Source organism: Nerophis ophidion, linkage group LG22 (assembly GCF_033978795.1).
Source record: "Nerophis ophidion isolate RoL-2023_Sa linkage group LG22, RoL_Noph_v1.0, whole genome shotgun sequence".
In the NCBI taxonomy this organism is placed as follows: domain Eukaryota; kingdom Metazoa; phylum Chordata; class Actinopteri; order Syngnathiformes; family Syngnathidae; genus Nerophis; species Nerophis ophidion.
In genome coordinates this window covers 11,069,923-11,091,679 of record NC_084632.1, presented here as the reverse complement: position 1 = coordinate 11,091,679, position 21,757 = coordinate 11,069,923, and the positions used below count along the sequence as shown (strand labels likewise).

Genomic DNA, 21,757 nt, shown 5'->3' with positions numbered 1-21,757 from the left:
ATAGATTTGACCTGAAATTATGGTTATGGTATTAATTTATTATATTAGTTTATTTCCAGTTTATCATTACAAAATGTACAAAAGGAAGTTAAAAGAAGCAGAGTTTATATATTTTAATCCCACCCTTTATAAAACACTTTATAAAGTTAAAGTAAAGTTAAGGTACCAATGACTGTCACACTAGGTGTGGTGAAATTTGTCCTCTGCATTTGACCCATCCTCTTTGTTACCCCCTGGGAGGTGAAGGGAGCAGTGAGCAGCAGCGGTGGCCACGCCCAGGAATCATTTGTGGAGATTTAACCCCCAATTCCAACCCTTGATGCTGAGTGCCAAGCAGGGAAGTAATGGGTCCCATTTTTATAGTCTTTGGTATGAATCTGCCGGGGTTTGAACTCACGACCGTGACGCTTGGCTGGCATCGTGGCGTGGTTTTGCGCGCTCTCGTGGGTGCAGCGGAGATGGAACACAGTGTAAGGTAGGAATAATGATTTATTTACACACTATAAAACAAACTAAGAACCAAAACACTTGCACGAAGGCACTAACAAACAAAACAAACTGAACTAGCATGGGAGCTGGACACAACTAAGGACGCTAGCATGTGAACTAGGACAATAAATATAAAAGATAGCATGGAAGCTAATCGAATACAAAAGAGTTGCCACAATGTGGGATAGCGACGTCACCTATTGGATCAAAAGCCAATTAGAGTCTGAGAACGAATGGCAAATGAAGGCATGCTTATATAGGGAGATAACTAATCAAAGGCAGGTGACACAAATGCGTTGCTAAGATAACAGAAACAAAACAGGAAGTGCCACCGGGAACTAAGGACGTCAAATAACAAAACGAGATACCAAACAGAACCAGAATATGCCATGATCCAAGTCCTGGATCATGACAACGACCTACCGATACCAGAGCGGATACTCTATCCACTAGGCCAGGGGTCGGGAACCTTTTTGGCTGAAAGAGCCATGAAAGCCAAATATTTTAAAATGTATTTCCGTGAGAGCCATATAATATTGTTAACCCTAAATACAATTGTCAGGTTCAAACACTGATGACATATTAAACAGACAAGAAGCAAGGAATTAAACAGAGACAGGATTCAGTTTAGCTCAATGAGGACCTTGTACAGTGTCGTCCCAGGCTCTGACAAGAGAATTCTATGCCTCCTCTTTTATTTGGACTTTCCCTGATTAAAACAACTAAATGTGTGCATCTCTTATTCTTTTTAATAACATATTTATTCTGAAGCTAACCAATAATAAATAAAATACTTTTGACCATTAATATGACTTATTGAACAGGTGCAATAGAAATGGATGGATGGATTAAAATGCATGAGAATGTTTTATATTTTGAACTTTATTTTTGACACTGTGATTACTAGCGGACATATCCATTACTTATCGTGTTAAACAATGTCAGCTAAGATTCATCTGAGAGCCAGACACAGTCATCAAAAGAGCCACATCTGGCTCTACAGCCATAGGTTCCCTACCCCTGCACTAGGCCACCATTTTTCCATTCTACCGCAGTCTGTCCTAAATTTGTAACACAAAGAAAAATGTATAAAAAATAAAGTTTGCATGAATAAATATTAGTTTATAAGCAGGGCTAAATTGGGGCCCTAAGTAGAATTTCATTTTGATCCCCCCTCCTATTACACATATTTTTTCATCAAACTTGAATTTAAGTTGGCGCGGGTACAAAAAATAATTCATGGTAAAAAAAAAGGTACCCCTCAAATATTGCGGTTTTATTACATAGATTATTATTTATTGATATTTTACTATTTTTCTGTTGCATCTACTGTGTGCTTGTTTTGATTGTACTGTTTGTATTTGAATCACGTGAAGCTCTCTGTAAAATGTTTAAAAAAACATTTACTACTACTGTAACAAATTAATTATTTTGAAATATATTAAATTTTTATGACAATATGTAAAATATTTTAAGAGACGAAATGCGATGAGGTGGCGGCTTGTCCAGGGTGTACAACGCCTTCCGCCCGAATGCAGCTGAGATAGGCTCCAGCACCATCCGCGACCTTAAAAAGGGACAAGCAGTAAAAAAATGGATGGATGATTAAATATTAGTTTACAAGCAAGGCTACATTGGGGCCCTAAGTAGAATTTTATTTTGATCCCCCCTCTTATTACACTATTTTTTTTAATCAAACTTGAATTTAAGTTGGCAAGGTACAAAAAACATTTCATAGTAAAAAAAAAAAAGTATCCTCCAAATATTGCGGTTTTATTACATTGATTATTTTTTATTGATATTTTGCTATTTTTCTGTTGAATTATACTGTGTGCTTGTTTTGATTGTACTATTTGTATTTGAACTACGTGAAGCTGTTTGTTTAAAAAAACAAAACATTTACTACTACTACTACTACTACAAATAAATTATATTTAAATACATTACATTTTTATGACAATATGTAAAATATTTTAAGAGACGAGGTGGCTACTTGTCCAGGGTGTAACCCGCCTTCCGCCTGAATGCAGCTGATATAGTCTCCAGAAACCCCAAAAACGGACAAGCGGTAGGAAATGGATGGATGATTAAATATTAGTTTATAAGCAGGGCTAAATTGGGGCCCAAAGTAGAATTTTATTTTGATCCCCCCTCTTATTACACTTTTTTTTTTAATCAAACTTGAATTTAAGTTGGCGAAGGTAGAAAAAATAATTCATGGTAAAAAAAAAAAGTATCCCTCAAATATTGCGGTTTTATTACATTGATTATTTTTTATTGCTATTTTGCTATTTTTCTGTTGAATTATACTGTGTGCTTGTTTTGATTGTACTGTTTGTATTTGAATCACTTGAATCTCTTTGTTATAAAAAACATTTACTACTACTAATACAAATAAATATAAGAGATATAGCAGATTAGTCTCTCTTAACAGGTGGCTGGATAGCTTCTGCAGACAACAGGGATTTACGTTTATTGATAATTGGCCCTCTTTCTGGGGAAAACCTGGCTTGCTGAGGAGAGAGGGCCTTCACCCTAACCAGGAAGGCGCTATCCTCTTGTCTCGGAACATAGACTTCGCATTGAGCCACATTTGACTAACTGCACTAGAGCAAGCCCGGTCACAGGCAATTACAGAGCCTGCTAGCCTGGGTATGGAGTCAGTTAAGTTAGAACTAGCCAGCGCCAGGCTGGATGATCCCTGTACACATAGCAATTTTCGTAGAATAATACACAACTCACAAAATGTTTTTTCTACTGTGTCTATGACTACGTCAGAGTTAGACATGCGTTCTACTGAGGTGGCAAATTATGATGCGTTCAGTTTATCGCAGCGCCAAGTAGACAATCTGAAAATTCCTGTCATATCAATTCCTAGATATGGTCGTAATTATTTTAAGTACACTGCGCATAATAAACGCAACATTATTAATATTGCTACACCTTTCATCAACAACTCCTTAAAACAGCCCACTACCTATAATATGGGCTTTCTAAACATCAGATCTTTGTCTCCCAAAACGTTATTAGTCAATGAGGTCATTAGAGACAACAACCTTAACGTCATCGGTCTTAGCGAAACCTGGCTTAAACCAGACGACTTTTTTGCGATAAATGAGGCATCCCCTCCTAACTATACGAATGCGCATATTGCCCGTCACCTCAAAAGGGGAGGGGGTGTCGCACTAATATACAACGAAAACTTTAACTTTAGTCCTAACTTAAATAATAAATATAAATCGTTTGAGGTGCTTTCTATGAAGTCTGCCACACCTCTGCCTCTGTGCCTGGCCGTTATCTACCGCCCCCCAGGGCCCTATTCGGACTTTATTAGTGAATTCTCAGAGTTTGTTGCTGATCTAGTGACGCACGCCGATAATATAATTATAATGGGGGACTTTAATATCCATATGAATACCCCATTGGACCCACCGTGCGTGGCGCTCCAGACTATAATTGATAGCTGTGGTCTTACACAAATAATAAATGAACCGACGCATCGCAGCGGCAATACGATAGACCTAGTGCTTGTCAGAGGTATCACCGTCTCCAAAGTTATGATACTCCCGTATACTAAAGTAATGTCCGATCATTACCTTATAAAATTCGAAGTTCAGACTCATGTTCGGCAAGCTAATAAGAATAATAACTGCTATAGCAGCCGCAACATTAATGCTGCCGCAACGACGACTCTTGCGGACCTACTGCCCTCGGTAATGGCACCGTTCCCAAAGTATGTGGGCTCTATTGATAACCTCACTAACAACTTTAACAACGCCCTGCGCGAAACCATTGATAGTATAGCACCGCTGAAGTTAAAAAAGGCTCCAAAAAGGCGTACGCCATGGTTTACTGAAGAAACTAGAGCTCAGAAATTATTATGTAGAAAGCTGGAACGCAAATGGCGCACGACTAAACTTGAGGTGCACCATCAAGCATGGAGTGATAGTTTAATAACTTATAAACGCATGCTTACCTTAGCTAAAACTAATTATTACTCAAATCTCATCCGCATTAATAAAAACGATCCAAAATTTTTGTTTAGTACAGTAGCATCGCTAACCCAACAAGGGACTCCTTCCAGTAGCTCCACCCATTCGGCAGATGACTTTATGAAGTTCTTTAATAAGAAAATTGAACTTATTAGAAAGGAGATTAAAGACAATGCGTCCCAGCTACAACGGGGTTATAGTAACACAGATACGATTGTATATACGGCGGATACTGCAAATATCCAAAATAGTTTTTCTCGTTTTGATGAAATAACATTAGAAGGATTGTTACAACGTGTAAATGGAATAAAACAAACAACATGTTTACTTGACCCACTTCCTGGGAAACTTATCAAGGAGCTTTTTGTATTATTAGGTCCATCAGTGCTAAATATTATAAACTTATCACTTTCCTCGGGCACTGTTCCCGTTGCATTCAAAAAACCGGTTATTCATCCTCTCCTTAAAAGACCTAACCTCGATCCTGACCTCATGGTAAACTACCGACCGGTGTCTCACCTTCCCTTTATTTCGAAAATCCTCGAAAAAATTGTTGCAGAGCAGCTAAATGAGCACTTAGCGTTTAACAATCTATGTGAAACCTTTCAATCCGGTTTCAGGGCAAATCACTCGACTGAGACAGCCCTCGCAAAATTGACTAATGATCTATTGCTAACGATGGACTCTGATGCGTCATCTATGTTGCTGCTCCTCGATCTTAGCGCTGCTTTCGATACCGTCGATCATAATATTTTATTAGAGCGTATCAAAATACGAATTGGTATGTCAGACTCAGCCCTGTCATGGTTTAACTCTTATCTTACTGATAGGATGCAGTGTGTCTCCTATAACAGTGTGACCTCGGACTATGTTAAGGTAACGTGTGGAGTTCCCCAGGGTTCGGTCCTTGGCCCTGTACTCTTCAGCATCTACATGCTGCCGCTAGGTGACGTCATACGCAAATACGGTATTAGCTTTCCCTGTTATGCTGATGACACCCAACTTTACATGCCCCTAAAGCTGACCAACATGCCGGACTGTAGTCAGTTGGAAGCGTGTCTTAATGAAATTAAACAATGGATGTCCGCTAACTTTTTGCAACTTAATGCCAAAAAAACGGAAATGCTGATTATCGGTCCTGCTAGACACCGACCTCTATTTAATAATACAACTTTAACATTTGACAACCAAATAATAAAACAAGGTGACTCTGTAAAAAATCTGGGTATTATCTTCGACCCAACTCTCTCCTTTGAGTCACACATTAAAAGCGTTACTAAAACGGCCTTCTTTCATCTCCGTAATATCGCTAAAATTCGCTCCATTTTGTCCACTAAAGACGCCGAGATCATTATCCATGCGTTTGTTACGTCTCGTCTCGATTACTGTAACGTATTATTTTCGGGTCTCCCCATGTCTAGCATTAAAAGATTACAGTTGGTACAAAATGCGGCTGCTAGACTTTTGACAAGAACAAGAAAGTTTGATCACATTACGCCTGTACTGGCTCACCTGCACTGGCTTCCTGTGCACTTAAGATGTGACTTTAAGGTTTTACTACTTACGTATAAAATACTACACGGTCTAGCTCCAGCCTATCTTGCCGATTGTATTGTACCGTATGTCCCGGCAAGAAATCTGCGTTCAAAAGACTCCGGCTTATTAGTGATTCCTAGAGCCCAAAAAAAGGTCTGCGGGCTATAGAGCGTTTTCCGTTCGGGCTCCAGTACTCTGGAATGCCCTCCCGGTAACAGTTCGAGATGCTACCTCAGTAGAAGCATTTAAGTCTCATCTTAAAACTCATTTGTATACTCTAGCCTTTAAATAGACCTCCTTTTTAGACCAGTTGATCTGCCGCTTCTTTTCTTTCTCCTATGTCCCCCCCTCCCTTGTGGAGGGGGTCCGGTCCGATGACCATGGATGAAGTACTGACTGTCCAGAGTCGAGACCCAGGATGGACCGCTCGTCGGGACCCAGGATGGACCGCTCGCCTGTATCGGTTGGGGACATCTCTACGCTGCTGATCCGCTTCAGATGGTTTCCTGTGGACGGGACTCTCGCTGCTGTCTTGGAGCCACTATGGATTGAACTTTCACAGTATCATGTTGGACCCGCTCGACATCCATTGCTTTCGGTCCCCTAGAGGGGGGGGGTTGCCCACATCTGAGGTCCTCTCCAAGGTTTCTCATAGTCAGCATTGTCGCTGGCGTCCCACTGAATGTGAATTCTCCCTGCCCACTGGGTGTGAGTTTTCCTTGCCCTTTTGTGGGTTCTTCCGAGGATGTTGTAGTCGTAATGATTTGTGCAGTCCTTTGAGACATTTGTGATTTGGGGCTATATAAATAAACATTGATTGATTGATTGATTGATAAATAATTTATATTTAAATATATTGCATTTTTGTGACAATATGTAAAATATTTTAAGAGACAAAATGTTTATGGCTGCAATGAAATGTCCAGGGTGTAACCCGCCTTCCGCCTGAATGCAGCTGAGATATGCTCCAGAACCCCCTGAAAACCCAAAAAGGGACAAGCGGTAGAAAATGGATGGATGAATAAATATTAGTTTATAAGCAGGGCTAAATTGGGGCCCTAAGAAGAATTGTATTTTTATTACGTTCCTATTACAAGTATGTTTAAATCAAACTTGAATTTAAATTGGCAAAGGGTTGGTACAAAACATAATTCATGGTAAAAAAAGGTTTCTGCCAAATATTGCTGTTTTATTACATTAATTATTATTTATTGACATTTTGCTGTTTTTCTGTGTGCTTGTTTTGATTGTACTGTTTGTATTCGAACCACGTGAAGCTCTCCGTAAAATATGTTTAAAAAAACATTTCCTACTACTACTACAAATAAATGATTTATATTTAAATTTATTACAATTTTATGACAATATGTAAAATATTTTAAGAGACAAAATGCGATGAGGTGGCGACTTGTCCAGGGTGTACGCCGCCTTCCGCCTGAATGCAGCGGAGATAGGTCCCAGCACCCCCCAAAACTCCAAAAAGGGACAAACGGTAGGAAATGGATGGATTAATAAATATTTGTTTATAAGCAGGGCTGAATTGGGGCCCTATGCAGTATTGTATTTTGATACCCCCTCCTATTATAAGTATTTTTTAATCAAACTTGAATTTAAGTTGGCGCAGGTACAAAAAATAATTAATGGTAGATTATTTTTTTATTGATATTTTGCTATTTCTAAAAAGAACAGTTAGCAGTTATGTTTTATTAATATACCGTAGCTGCGTGTGTCAAATATGAGTCATTAAATTACTCCTGCCTCCTGCAGGTAGAGGGCGCTAGTGATCCTTCTTACGACTACTCGGCTGCAGAAGAAGTGACAAAGAGTAACGTTATATGTGCTGTGACGGATATGACGCAACAACAAAACAAAACCGCAACAACCGGGCTGAAATAAAGCATGTTCCAGTCCTAAATACTCAGTGTATTATTTATACAATAACACTTCATGGTGGCTGCGGTGGGATAAAGAGATCACCCACGGAGCAGAACGGGAGGGGGAGTTGTCCGAGGGTAATTCTGTCGTCGCCCGCACTTGAGGAGCTGAGCTAACTGATAGCAGCGGTCTGAAAGCAGTTTTCTAAACTGGACTTTCAATCGAAGCAAGATGTAATAAAGGAAGATCTCCATCGAGACAGAGAGACTATTAAAACTGAAGAAAGATAAGGAAGACTTCTATAAAGTTATCGATGCTTTTGATCAGAAGGAGCTGGCATGGACTTCATTTATAAGTAAAGGTGAGACCATAATAACGTTTTTCTTTAATGAAATGTGCTTTTCATGATGGTATCCTTACATCACACTCAAATTTTTACTGCATGCCTTTGGTAAGCGCAGGAGTGAGAAGAGGGTTTAAATCAGGGGTCACCAACCTTTTTGAAACCAAGAGCTACTTCTTGGGTACTGATTAATGCGAAGGGCTACCAGATTGATACACACTTAAATAAATTGCCAGAAATAGCCAATTCGCTGAATTTACCTTTAATAAATAAATCCATATATATATATATATATATATATATATATATATATATATATATATATAAATGTGTATTTCTGTTTGTCATTTTTTCGTACATTTTTTTCTTTTTACTGAAGGTTTTTTTGTAGAGAATAAATGATGAAAAAAAACCTTCATTGAACAGTTTAAAAGAGGAAACAGAAAAAAAATTTAAATTAAATTTCAAAGCATGGTTTATCTTCAATTTCGACTCTTTAAAATTCTAAATTCACCCCCCAAAAAAGAAGCGAAAAACTAGTTAATTCGAATCTTTTTGAAAATATTAAAAAAAAGAATTTATGGGACATCATTAGTAATTTTTCCTAATTAAGATTAATTTGAGAATTTTGATGACATGTTTTAAATAGGTTAAAATCCTATCTGCACTTTGTTAGAATTCATAACAAACTGTACCAAGCTATATTTCTAACAAAGACAAATCATTATTTCTTGTAGATTTTCCATAACAAAAATTTTAAAAGAAATTCAAAAGACTTTGAAATAAGGTTTAAATTTGATTTTACAGATTTTCTAGCTTTGCCAAAATATATTTTTTTTAGATTTAAATCATAAGTTTGAAGAAATATTTCACAAATATTCTTTGTCGAAAAAACAGAAGTTAAAATGAAGAATTAAATGAAATGTATTTATTATTCTTTACAATAATAAAAAAAATTTTTACTTGAACATTGACTTAAATTGTCAGGAAAGAAGAGGAAGGAATTTAAAAGGTAAAAAGATATGTGTTTAAAAATACTAAAATCATTTTTAAGGTTGTATTTTTTTCTCTAAAATTGTCCTTCTGAAAGTTATAAAAAGCAAAGTAAAAAAAAATAAATGAATTTATTTAAACAAGTGAAGACCAAGTCTTTAAAATATTTTCTTTGATTTTCCAATTTTATTTGAGTTTCGTCTCTCTTAGTATTAAAAATGTCGAGCAAAGCGAGACCAGCTTGCTAGTAAATAAATACTATTTAAAAAATAAAGGCAGCTCACTGGTAAGCGCTGCTAGTTTGGCTATTGTTAGCGCCCGGGCGGCAATTCAAGGAATTACTATTTTAGTCCGCGCCAGGAGTATTGAAATGTCCGAGAGCCTGAACGCTCCACAGCAGTCTCGCTTTCAAAATCTCGCGATATTATATCCTCAATACCCCCTGCTCACGAAGCGTTGTCGCCGCCAGTCGGTGATTCAACGAAACGGAGACGTGCTCGCTGCCGCTCTCAAAGGAACCTCGCCATGTTTTTTTGGACTAGATAGTAAAGTTAAAGCCGTCTGAGCGAGCATGTTTGACCTAATTATTTATTACTGAGTGAAAAGAAATTAAGAGGAATATTTGAACATCTGACAGCCAGTGCGTGGGAATGGCAGCTCCGCGGCCGATAAAAGGCATCCTGAAAAACAAGAACAACGCCGCTGGTGTCAAGCCGCTACCGGAGGACTTTCTGGCGGAGAAACCCGAAGAAAGTGCTGGACTCTCGGATGAAGAGCAGCAGTAAGTGTCCTCCTTTGCCCGGGTGTTGTGTGCGCTAGTCCCCGCTAGCGTAACAACCACGCCTGCTAGCACCGGCGAGCTAACTTTGCTTTCCGCCAACATTGATGTTATTATATACAACATTGTTTGATATTCATATTTTCTCAAAACTTACACCTAAATATTTGCGAAGTTTATGACTATATTTACAGGGCAGTACTCGCTTACATGAACTACGAGGATTCCATTCTACTATATTGTAAAATACACGATAGAAAAACACGCACAACTTTTTCATAACCCACGAAAAAAGTTCATCCATCCATCCATTTCTCTACCGCTTATTCCCTTTTGGGGTCGCGGGGGGCACTGGCGCCTATCTCAGCTACAATCGGGTGGAAGGCGGGGTACACCCTGGACAAGTCGCTACCTCATCGCAGGGCCAACACAGATATTGGCACCAAAAAAAAAAACGAATTCAATTTTATTTCTATGGACATTTATATTTATATATTTTTAAAGATGTCGTCTTTCATTCACAATCTTTATGTAAGACAATAACATTTGCTTTCTCTTTTATGCATTCTAATTTGAAGTTAAAATTGAGCAAAAATCAACTAACAATGGATTTAAAGGCCTACTGAAATCAATCAATCAATCAATCAATGTTTACTTATATAGCCCTAAATCACTAGTGTCTCAAAGGGCTGCACAAACCACCACGACATCCTCGGTAGGCCCACATAAGGGCAAGGAAAACTCACACCCAGTGGGACATCGGTGACAATAATGACCCAGTGGGACGTCGGTGACAATGATGACTATGAGAACCTTGGAGAGGAGGAAAGCAATGGATGTCGAGCGGGTCTAACATGATACTGTGAAAGTTCAATCTGTAATGGATCCAACACAGTCGGGAGAGTCCAGTCCAAAGCGGATCCAACACAGCAGCGAGAGTCCCGTTCACAGCGGAGCCAGCAGGAAACCATCCCAAGCGGAGGCGGATCAGCAGCGCAGAGATGTCCCCAGCCGATACACAGGCAAGCAGTACATGGCCACCGGATCGGACCGGACCCCTTCCACAAGGGAGAGTGGGACAAAGAAGAAAAAGAAAAGAAACGGCAGATCAACTGGTCTAAAAAGGAGATGTTCTTATTTAATCGGGGACAGCAGGTCCATTCTATGTGTCATACTCGATCATTTCGCGATATTGCCATATTTTTGCTGAAAGGATTTAGTAGAGAACATCGACAAAAAAGTTTGCAACTTGTGGTCGCTAATAAAAAAAGCCTTGCCTGTACCGGAAGTAGCAGACGATGTGCGCGTGACATCACGGGTTGTGGAGCTCCTCACATTGTTTACAATCATGGCCACCAGCAGCGAGAGCTATTCGGACCGAGAAAGCGACGATTTCCCCATTAATTTGAGCGAGGATGAAAGATTCTTGGGTGAGGAAAGTAAGAGTGAAGGACTAGGAAACAAAAAAAAAAGACAGGGCAGTGGGAGCGATTCAGATGTTATTAGACACATTTACTAGGATAATTCTGGAAAATCCCTTATCTGCTTATTGTGTTACTAGTGCTGTAGTGAGATTATACTGTCGTACCTGAAAGTCGGAGGGGTGTGGCCACAGGTGTGGTGACCGCCAGTGTCTCTGAGGGAAGCCACGGAGGAGGCAAGAGAGTCGCAGCTGCCTCTTTTTACACAAGGAAGGAAGCAAGCTCCGCTCATGTCTACGGTAAGAGCCGACTTATTACCACAATTTTCTCACCGAAACCTGCCGGTTGATAAGTGGTCGTGAACCATGTTCGCTTGACCGCTCTTTTCCATAGTACAGCTTCACCTTCGGGAATGTAAATAAGGAAACCTAAATAAGGTGTTTGTGTTGTTAAAGGCAGCTGCAATACACCGCTTCCCACCTACATCTTTTTTCTTTGATGTCTCCATTATTAATTGAACAAATTGCAAAAGATTCAGCAACACAGATGTCCAAAATACTCTGTAATTATGCGATTAGAGCAGACTACTTATAGCTGGGATTGGGCTGGAAAAAAAGGTCCGCTACGCGCACGCGTCGTCATACTGATGTTTTTAACAGGACACTTTGCGCGAAATTTTAAATTGCAATTTAGTAAACTAAAAAGGCCGTATTGGCATTTGTTGCAATGTTAATATTTCATCATTGATAAATAAACTATCAGACTGCGTGGTCGGTAGTAGTGGGTTTCAGTAGGCCTTTAATGGCAGGTCCTCTAAATACCATCCATAAACCACCAATACTCGATTTACATCTGGTGACTTCAATATTAACCAAATATTAGCGATATTGTTATTATAAGCTATAACACAAATTATTTATTTTTAGCTGCGCATTAATCACACAAAGTTAACAATTGACATATTGAGCAGGTGAGCTGCTGCACCGCCTCTGAGCTGATGAAAGTTAATTTCTAGATTATAAATAATGCCTCTCACTTGGACTGTAGAAGGATGTGTCCATAAACCGAGAGAATCAGAATCAGAAATACTTTATTAATCCCTGAGGGGAAATTACAATTTTCAGCACACAATCCCATTCAAGATCAAACAGACATTACAGGGAGACAGAACAGGATTGCTGATGGGTCTGCCAACTTCCAGCGCTGTTTACCAAAAAGGTGAGCTATAGGTAAACAATGGGGGTGGGGTGAGCAGGGGGGGTCTAAGCCTGGGCCCCTGGAGAGGGGGTCCAGACTGAGGCCAAAGGAAAAAAGGTTGGTTAACTTTGACATTCAACTTATATGGCACCTTTTTTTTAGAACCTTCACGTGGGTTATGATTAATTATTCAGATCAACAGAAATACATTTACTTCATATTAGTCGGAATCCCAGTGAGAGCAGACATCGTACGGTTAGTGATTGTTTCATTATGTTTGTAGTTTGTTTATCTTGTGCAGCACATAGCAAAACTGCCACATGATGCTTAGTGTCTCACTAAAGATTCTGTTTAGCATACAGCTTCTAAAACTCGTTGCTCTTCTTCCGTATATTAAGGCCCAAAAATATACATTTCTGGATCATTATTTGTCCAAAGTAGTCTTTGTTGTTGCTGACAGAGTATGCCATGAGTAGTAGGTTTGTTGTTGTTGAAGTGAAAAGCTAATGATGCGTAAAACGAATACGGTGCTGTATGCTTAAAACGAGCAATATACCTAAAGGGACGGCGTGGCGCAGTGGGAGAGTGGCCGTGCGCAACCCGAGGGCCCCTGGTTCAAATCCCACCTAGTACCAACCTCGTCACGTCCGTTGTGTCCTGAGCAACACACTTAACCCTTGCTCCTGATGGGTGCTGGTTGGCGCCTTGCATGGCAGCTCCCTCCATCAGTGTGTGAATGTGTGTGTGAATGGGTAAATGTGGAAGTAGTGTCAAAGCGCTTTGAGTATCTTGAAGGTAGAAAAGCGCTATACAAGTACAACCCATTTATTTTATCATTTAAATATTACGTTATTATGAATTTGCATGTTACTACATTACATATATGCTTACAGCATAAGTATAAAATGTTAATGGTGTTTGGATGTTTTTTACAACGCTTTGGAGGCGGAATATAGCGAGTCAAATTTTACTCCATTGTTAGATTGCTTTTGCTAACGTTAATTTAAGAGTCAGAATGCATACAAAAAGAAAAACATTTGTTCCTGTCTTACATAAGAATTGTGAATGATAGGCAAAATGCCCAAAAATTGCAGTTCCTCTTTAAAGGGGAACATTATCACCAAACCTATGCAAGTGTCAATATATACCTTGATGTTGCGGAAAAAAGCCCATGTATTTTTTTAACCGATTTCCGAACTCTAAATGGGTGAATTTTGGCAAATTAAACGCCTTTCTGTTTATCGGTCATGTGGTGATGACGTCAGAACGTGACGTCTCCGAGGTAACACACCTGCCATTTTCATTTTCAACACATTACAAACACCAGGTCTCAGCTCTGTTATTTTCCGTTTTTTTGACTATTTTTTGGAACCTTGGAGACATCATGCCTCGTCAGTGTGTTGTCGGAGGGTGTAACAACACTAACAGGGAGGGATTCAAGTTGCACCACTGGCAAGAAATCTGCCGCCAGACCCCCATTGAATGTGCCAGAGTGTCTCCACATTTTACCGGCGATACTAAGGCAGACATGGCGCAGAGATGTATGGATAACCTGCAGATGCATTTGCAACTAACAAGTCAACGAAATCACAAAGGTGAGTTTTGTTGATGTTGTTGACTTATGTGCTAATCAGACATATTTGGTCACGGCATGACTGCCAGCTAATCGATGCAAACATGCTATTTACGCTACCTGTTTGTACGTTTGAAACTAAATACCCACATTTAATGTGAAACAAACACTTACCAATGACGGATTTAAGTTGTTCCAGTGTCACAAGATGCGAAAGTCCTGATCGTTTGGTCTGCGAAGCTAATAAGGCAGCCATGCTATGGGCAACTTCATTAGGTACACCCACGCTATGGCCGAATAGCGTCAATAGCTATTAGCTCAATAGCTTTAATTTCTTCTTCAATTTCGTTTTCGCTATCTGCCTCAATACTCCGACCATCTGTTTCAATACATGCGTAATCTGTTGAATCGCTTAAGCCGCTGAAATCCGAGTCTGAATCCGAGCTAATGTCACTATATCTTGCTGTGGTAACCGCCATGTTGTTTGTATTGGCAGCCCTGTATGACGTCACAGGGAAATGGAGAGTGGTTTCGAAGACAGCGAAAGTAAGGCACTTTAAAGCTTTATTTAGGGATATTCCGGGACCGGTAAAATTTGGAAAAAAACTTCAAAAAATACAACACGCTACTGGGAACTGATTTTTATTGTTTTTAACCCTTTGAAATTGTGATAATGTTCCCCGTTAAAGCTTTTAGTGTAGCTTCAGAAGAAAGTTGTCTGACTTTGGAATGAACACGATTATTTTTTTTGAGTGCATACTCTTGTTCTGGCTAAAAACTGTACATTGGTAGAATTATACAGTAAAACGGAAGTTATAAGTTCTATGATGGAGCTCGTAACCCTAAATATTTGTATCTCAAATCTCCGTTTTGAATTGAAGGTAATTAAAATCAAGTTATTCTGTTCTGGACACCCCAAAAACTCAACAATTTTCAACATATAACACTTTTTTTCATAAGACAAACAAACTTCGGGAAGACAAACATTTTATGAATATCAGAAGTAGGGCTGGGCGATATTGCCTTTTTTTAATACCGCGATATTTTTAGGCCATATCGTGATATACGATATATTTCTCGGTATTTTGTCTTAGCCTTGAATGAACACTGGATGCATATAATCACAGCAGTATGGTGATTCTATGTGTCTACATTAAAACAATCTTTTTCATACTGCACTAATATATGCTACTTTTAAACATTCATGCAGAGAAGGAAATCACAACTAAGTAAATTTACCAAAACCGTATTTATTAAAGTTATTAGCAGGTGACTTTTCAAATGATGCTACATATTAGCAGTAATGCTACTTTTGGTAGCAACGCTTGTGCCCCACACATGACAAACTAAAGTTTTCTATTCGACATATTCCCGCTTGAAGCCGAACCACCGCCAGACGATGGATCCCGTGCTGTTTTTCTTGGTTATTAATTCTTCCTTCATTTGTTACGAGATTCACACCTTCTTTCTCTCGCAACAACCCACTAGCATCACAGCTAATGTTAGCCACGCCGCTACCTCTCTGCTGGGCGAGGGCGTACACGTATGACATATGTAAGAATGTGCGCCTGCTTGTCTGTGAGAAGGAGACACAGGAAAGAGCGAAGAGAGCCTGTAGTGTAATGCCCGCAGCTAAAAACAACTGCGTGAGAACGTCGAATATTACGATATAGTAATTTTCTATATCGCACAGAGACAAACCCGCGATATATCGTATATATCGATATATCGCCCAGCCCTAATCAGAAGGTACTCAAAACAATTGAAGTCATGTCAAAAAAATATGTACAACACTTACCTTGGAAAATGGGCCTCAATGGCATCTTCGTCTTTGCTGTCAACACACCATCAGCAGCTTTTCAATGCTCTAATGGATATGAGCAGAAATAATTGTAATGCCCTTAGCTGTCACAGTTGACTCATTCTGCTTCCGTATGGTGCAGCTAAGCTCGTACAGCTTCACCAGGTAGGCTTGGTCATTGTTTTTTGATCATTTCTTTCTTTAACTTAGTGAACATAACCCACTTCTTCTCAGCATTGTCCTTCACACTTGCTTTCTTGGTTCCCATGGTTGGAAAAACCATGTTTTTGTTTTTTTCAATCTTTAGCTATTTGCTTGTGCTAAATGTTTTGGTTAGATCTTACAGTGTTCACTGTGGCATTTGCTACGCCAATCGGCTGTGGGGAGGCTCACAACCCACATTTTTGCCTGACAAATAGGCTTGTGTCCCCAAAACTGCTAATTTTCACATGGACCTATTTGAAGGCATCTGAAATTTCCGCGAAAACACGGAAATCCACATTTTTAAACCTTCAATTTTGTGTCAAAATATCCCTTCCGGATATTGTTATTACATTTTCGTAGCGTGTAAGTACGGGAGTCGAGGGACGAGTGTCAAAAGTTTGAGCTAATTGTTTTAATGACATTCAGGCTGTTTTCTTTTTAACAATTGAGCAGTATCTATACATCCATGGCTTCTCACCGCAACAACACCGGAAATGTTTGTGAAAACCCATCTGACCGGAACTCTAACAATAACAAGAGTTCCACAATTTTTTTAAACATTATTTTCAATGGCTTCACAGTGGGAGAGGGGTTAGTGCGTCTTCCTCACAATACGAAGGTCCTGCAGTCCTGGGTTCAATCCCAGGCTCGGGATCTTTCTATGTTGAGTTTGCATGTTCTCCCCGTGAATGCGTGGGTTCTCTCCGGGTACTCCGGCTTCTTCCCACCTCCAAAGACATGCACCTGGGGATAGGTTGATTGGGAACACTAAATTGGCCCTAGTGTTTGAATGTGAGTGTGAATGTTGTCTGTCTATCTGTGTTGGCCCTGCGATGAGGTGGCGACTTGTCCAGGGTGTACGCCGCCTTCCGCCCGATTGTAGCTGAGATAGGCGCCAGCACCCCCGCAACCCCAAAAGGGAATAAGCGGTAGGAAATGGATGGATGGATGGATTATTTTCAATAATAATGTTAGCAAATTATTTATTAAAAACAAAATATTCTGTGGTGCATTACATGGTACATGTGTCAAAAAGACAGTCAAAAGAGGTTGGTCGATAAGAATAAATCTAAAGGTAAAATATATTGTTGAAATGCACACAATTGCAGGAAATGTAGTCTTGATGTTCAAAATTTCCTTTCGGGGTTTGGGACAAGCGGTGGAAAAATGGATGGATGAATAGATAAATGGGCTTTCATGGCAGCACTGATAGAAATGTTCCTGTATTTGCTTAGCGTTGACTTAAAGAGTAAAAGCTGGTGTAGAATAGAGCTGTGTCATTATCATGAGAGGTAGTGTAGTGTGCAAAACCCTAAAATAAGCATTGTCAAACAAAACCTAGCAGTTTTGTATACATCTCTTGTCCTGGGTTGTAAATTGAAATGTTTTAATAACCCCAAAATAATGCCAAACATATAATCACATGCTATGACAATAACATCCCTTGAATCCTTGAAATCCACTATTCCGCAAGTCTTTGAAGCATTAATCCTGTGCCAGTTTACTTTCAGTTCTCAAATGGATACTTATTTCTTTGATGTCATTAATGCCCCAGATCTGCAGCACCTCCAAAACCTCTTCAATGCCCTGCTCTGCCACATCTATCTTATTTATTCTCATTGTCAATGCCTTGTTTAATCAGTGGTTAGGGTTTGTTGCTGGTGTTTTGCTAATCTAAGTCATTTTGTAACATTTCTAAGGAATATTTTCCATGTGTAATACAGCCTGCTGCAATCCCTCTGCTATCATCTCCCCATATTGTTCCAGAAGGGTTTTGTGTTCTGTCTGTGACTCAAGTCCATACTTTTAGGTTTTCAGCAGACATTTGTTTGTTGTTAAAAATGTATGTCATCATTTCCCTTGCCGGTACTGTTTTTTTTTTATCCCCCTTAACTTTTATCTGTTGTCTGCCAATAAATACAAACTTTGGACAAAGCTCTCTACCCAGATTAGTTTCAGATTATGCGGCAGTTGGTCTGGTTGTTAGTCCAAACTAACACATTATGTAGGAGAGCTGGTTGTTTAGAAGAGGTTAGAGGCTAGTCGTTAAAATCTTCCGCATTGCGGCTCTCCGGAGCGCAAATTTGGGAGGAGAATAAAACATTTTAAGAGTCTTTCATTGGGAAACCAGTAAAGCTAGTTAAAGTATGTGCAGCTCGGTCTAGTAATATTTCATCATCTGTACAAAATATTCACCAGGCAAATCGTTATTGGGCTTTGCTGACCAAGTTTAATTTTAAACGAGACAGGCCATAAAATGATAATAAAGAAAAGGTACAGGGGATGGATTTAATTGATTGCCAGACTAGTTTTTATTGCTCTGCCAGATTTACTGCAGACATGTTCTGATCAGCCGTTGTAGCGTTTGCTATCCCGACCATAAGCCGTAGACCTGAGCTGGTAAAGTCAGAGCAGCACTGTATGAAATGAGGCCAAATATGACAGCTATTAGTGAATTCCTTTCCCAGCAGTGAATCAAGCTTTTCTGTGTCGATCCCAAAATAGCCTGTGTGAGTGACGAGGAGGTGAAGGAGAACACCTCGAGAAGGGACCACTGTGTAGTCCAGCATCAAGAACCTAGTGCCGTTACAGGACGCTGGTTGACATCCGATTTATTCGGATTTAACAGTTTTTTCGAATAGGAAACATTTGGGAGGTCAAACTTCATAGTCAGAAGTGTCCCCATTACCTCAAATACTCTAATTAATTTTTGAGGCTGGCTGAGTAGAGCTTCTGTGAGGTACACTGCACTATGTACTGATTTCTTTTCTAACATCATTAACACGGTTGCATCATACTTTGTATCTCATTTTGTGTGTTTTGTCATATTTTACATTTTCATCTCTGATTGTTCTGTCCTGTAAGTAGGGCTGGGCGATACGGCAAAACAAATTATCATGATCATTTTTTTCAAATCATCCTATCTCGATTATTATCACAATTTTTTTAAAGCAAATTTTCCCGTGCAGGATTGTACCGAGTAACTAGGGGTGTTACGGTACGTACAATTTTGGTTCGGTACGTACCTCGGTTTAGAGGTCACAGTTCGGTTAATTTTCGGTACAGTAAGAAAACAACAAAATATAAATTTTTTGGTTATTTATTTACCAAATTTGTACACAATGGCATAACATACATATACACACAGGGTCCATTGCCAAGGTTAATGTGGTCAACATAAATAAAATAAAAACTAAAAAAGATACGGCTCAGAATGGTTTCTTAACAAAACATGTCTACATATAAAGTGCTTTTTTTGATTGATTGATAGATTGAGACTTTTATTAGTAGATTGCACAGTACAGTATATATTCCGTACAACTGACCACTGAATGCAAACACCCCAATAAGTCTTTCAACAAAGTCGGGGCCCACGTTCATCAATCCCCCACCCCCCCACCCAGAGCCACCCCGACCCAGCCTGGCTAACTTGCCAGTAAGAGGATATATGGGCTTATTGTTCTTCCACCATAGAAGTGGGTCAAAATCTAGTTTTTAATGCAATACAGCAACCCCCTGCTAGCCCAAACGGGACAAGCGGTCGAAAATGGATGGATGGATGGTCTTAAATCTGCTGCTATAAAAACATTTGTTATTACTTCAGCCCTGCCTGACTCGCGGAGGAGTGGTTGCTTGAATGCGGTGGTGCGGCTTCAAAGGAGTTGGCGTGTTTGACGTGTTGACAGAAGCGTACCCTACTGCTGCTTAACAATGTCGGCAAACCTCCGTCCTCCATTGTTGTATCGCACCACGCAGCCAAAGTTCCCAAACGGGAGATGTTAACGAGGCAGGAGGGTCTTCCAGCTCTGGCTTTTGCATGATGTACTAGCCCGGTTGCTGCTAGCCTGCCATGTGTTATGCCTCGCTCTGCATTGTTTACACAACGTGCGGTGCGCTACCTAATATGTCCGTGTGGAAACTCGTTCGTTACACCTCCGAACCGAAACCCCCTGTACCGAAACGGTTCAATACAAATACACGTACCGTTACACCCCTACGAGTAACGCATCCCTACTGTTTACTACTGCAATGTCTTGTAAGAGAAATTTGCACCATGTTTGATCAAGGTACTATATGCTGATCGCTGTCATTTTATTCATATCTATATTTGTGTTTACTAGAGGTGCAACGGTACACTTAACTCATGTTATGGTCTGTACCTGGTTTTAGGGCCACGGTTTTGCTTCTTTTTTTGATTTTGTGGGTTTAAAGAGAACAGCTTTTTATTTTTCCTCTGTTATTTTAATTATGCTTGTCATCGCAAACATTCTGCAGTAAACAAAGAATAATTGATGTAGTGACCACTATGAGACTTTTATTTCAAATTGACATTTACTAAACACTTACAAATGGTAAACTATTATTTGTATTCTTTGATTACTTGCATACATCAGTGTTCTCACCAGTGTTTTGGCAAAAAGTAGGCCGTGACCCAGATTGTGGAGTTTTTAAAACTCAAGTTCTGTATCTTATATCGAATTAAAATACATCAAAGGGCAGTTTGAAAATGACACACTGTAAAATAACGTGTACCAACTCATTAAGCAAGTTTACTGGTTATGTCAGGTACAAAATATTTTTTTAAAATCCACAAACCAACAAAAAGAACACAAAATGTCTGTCTGGAGTTTTTTTTTTTTTAAATACCGGTTCTATTGTGCTTGATAGTCCAACAGCATGTACAAGTTTTTTAGTACATGTTATATCAGAGAAGTGGAATTTTTGCAGAGACATAAAAAAAAAGTCTGATTAAAACACAATTTAGGTATAAAAATTAAATTAGTGGGTGTGTTGATTCTCCCAGTTGGAACCAATACAGTCACATAGACGTTCTGAGTGCCCGCAAGTTGCATTCAAGGCAGAATTACTGGTGAGCTGCGGCAGAGAGTAAAGCTAAAATTGCTGCTGCTTTTTAAATGTTGTGTTTCAACTTCAATGCTAGTTTTAATCATATTTCTTTATTTTGTTCTTCTGGGCTGCACTTCATGCTGTGTAACAAGAAGAGGTACCATGTGATTAAACATTAATTACATCATGAGGAGACTGACATTCGCAACGGTGGAACGAGATGGTCGCAAACACGGATACTTTCACAGAAACACACACAAACGTAGATAAACACACACTCATTCACAGAAACACACAGGTTCACTGTCAATAAAGGTGGACTGTTCCGTGCAGAATTATACCAAGCATTGTTGCTTCCCTACTATTTACTACTGCAGTAACTTTTAACATACTTTTCCACCATGTTTGACCGAGAAAATATGCTAACAGCTGATCAATTAATCGTGATCAACCATCACGATCATATGTCACATATGATCTTACGTCACATACATATACGCCCTCGCGGAGCAGAGAGGGCGGCATGGGTAACGTTAGTCGTGGTGCGAGTGGTTATACGAGAGAAAGAAAGTGCGACTCTGGTAACAAATGAGGGAAGACTTAATTCCCAAGAAAAACAGCACGGGGTCCATCGTCTGGCGGTGGTTTGGCTTCAAGCGGGAATATGTCGAACAGACAACCGTAATTTGTCAAGTGTAGCATTACTG

At 39.5% G+C, this 21,757-nt stretch overlaps 2 protein-coding genes across 6 annotated transcripts in view; both read left to right on the top strand.

Annotated features, from left to right (window-relative positions):
- LOC133540574 (arf-GAP with coiled-coil, ANK repeat and PH domain-containing protein 2-like) overlaps positions 1–21,757 on the top strand; it is a 1,007,806-nt gene that overhangs the window by 786,562 nt on the left and 199,487 nt on the right. The gene's annotated exons all lie outside the window — the stretch shown is intronic.
- Positions 9,684–21,757, top strand: part of ppp1r2 (protein phosphatase 1, regulatory (inhibitor) subunit 2) — a 58,286-nt gene continuing 46,212 nt past the window's right edge. For 4 of the 5 annotated variants that reach the window (XM_061883262.1, XM_061883265.1, XM_061883264.1 and 1 more), the window contains exon 1: positions 9,684–10,009. In XM_061883262.1, the coding sequence (XP_061739246.1) occupies positions 9,879–10,009 (131 nt within the window). In that variant the 5' untranslated portion in view covers positions 9,684–9,878. Of the gene's footprint in view, positions 10,014–21,757 lie in introns of all 5 variants that reach the window. The other variant, XM_061883266.1, reaches the window with a different exon arrangement.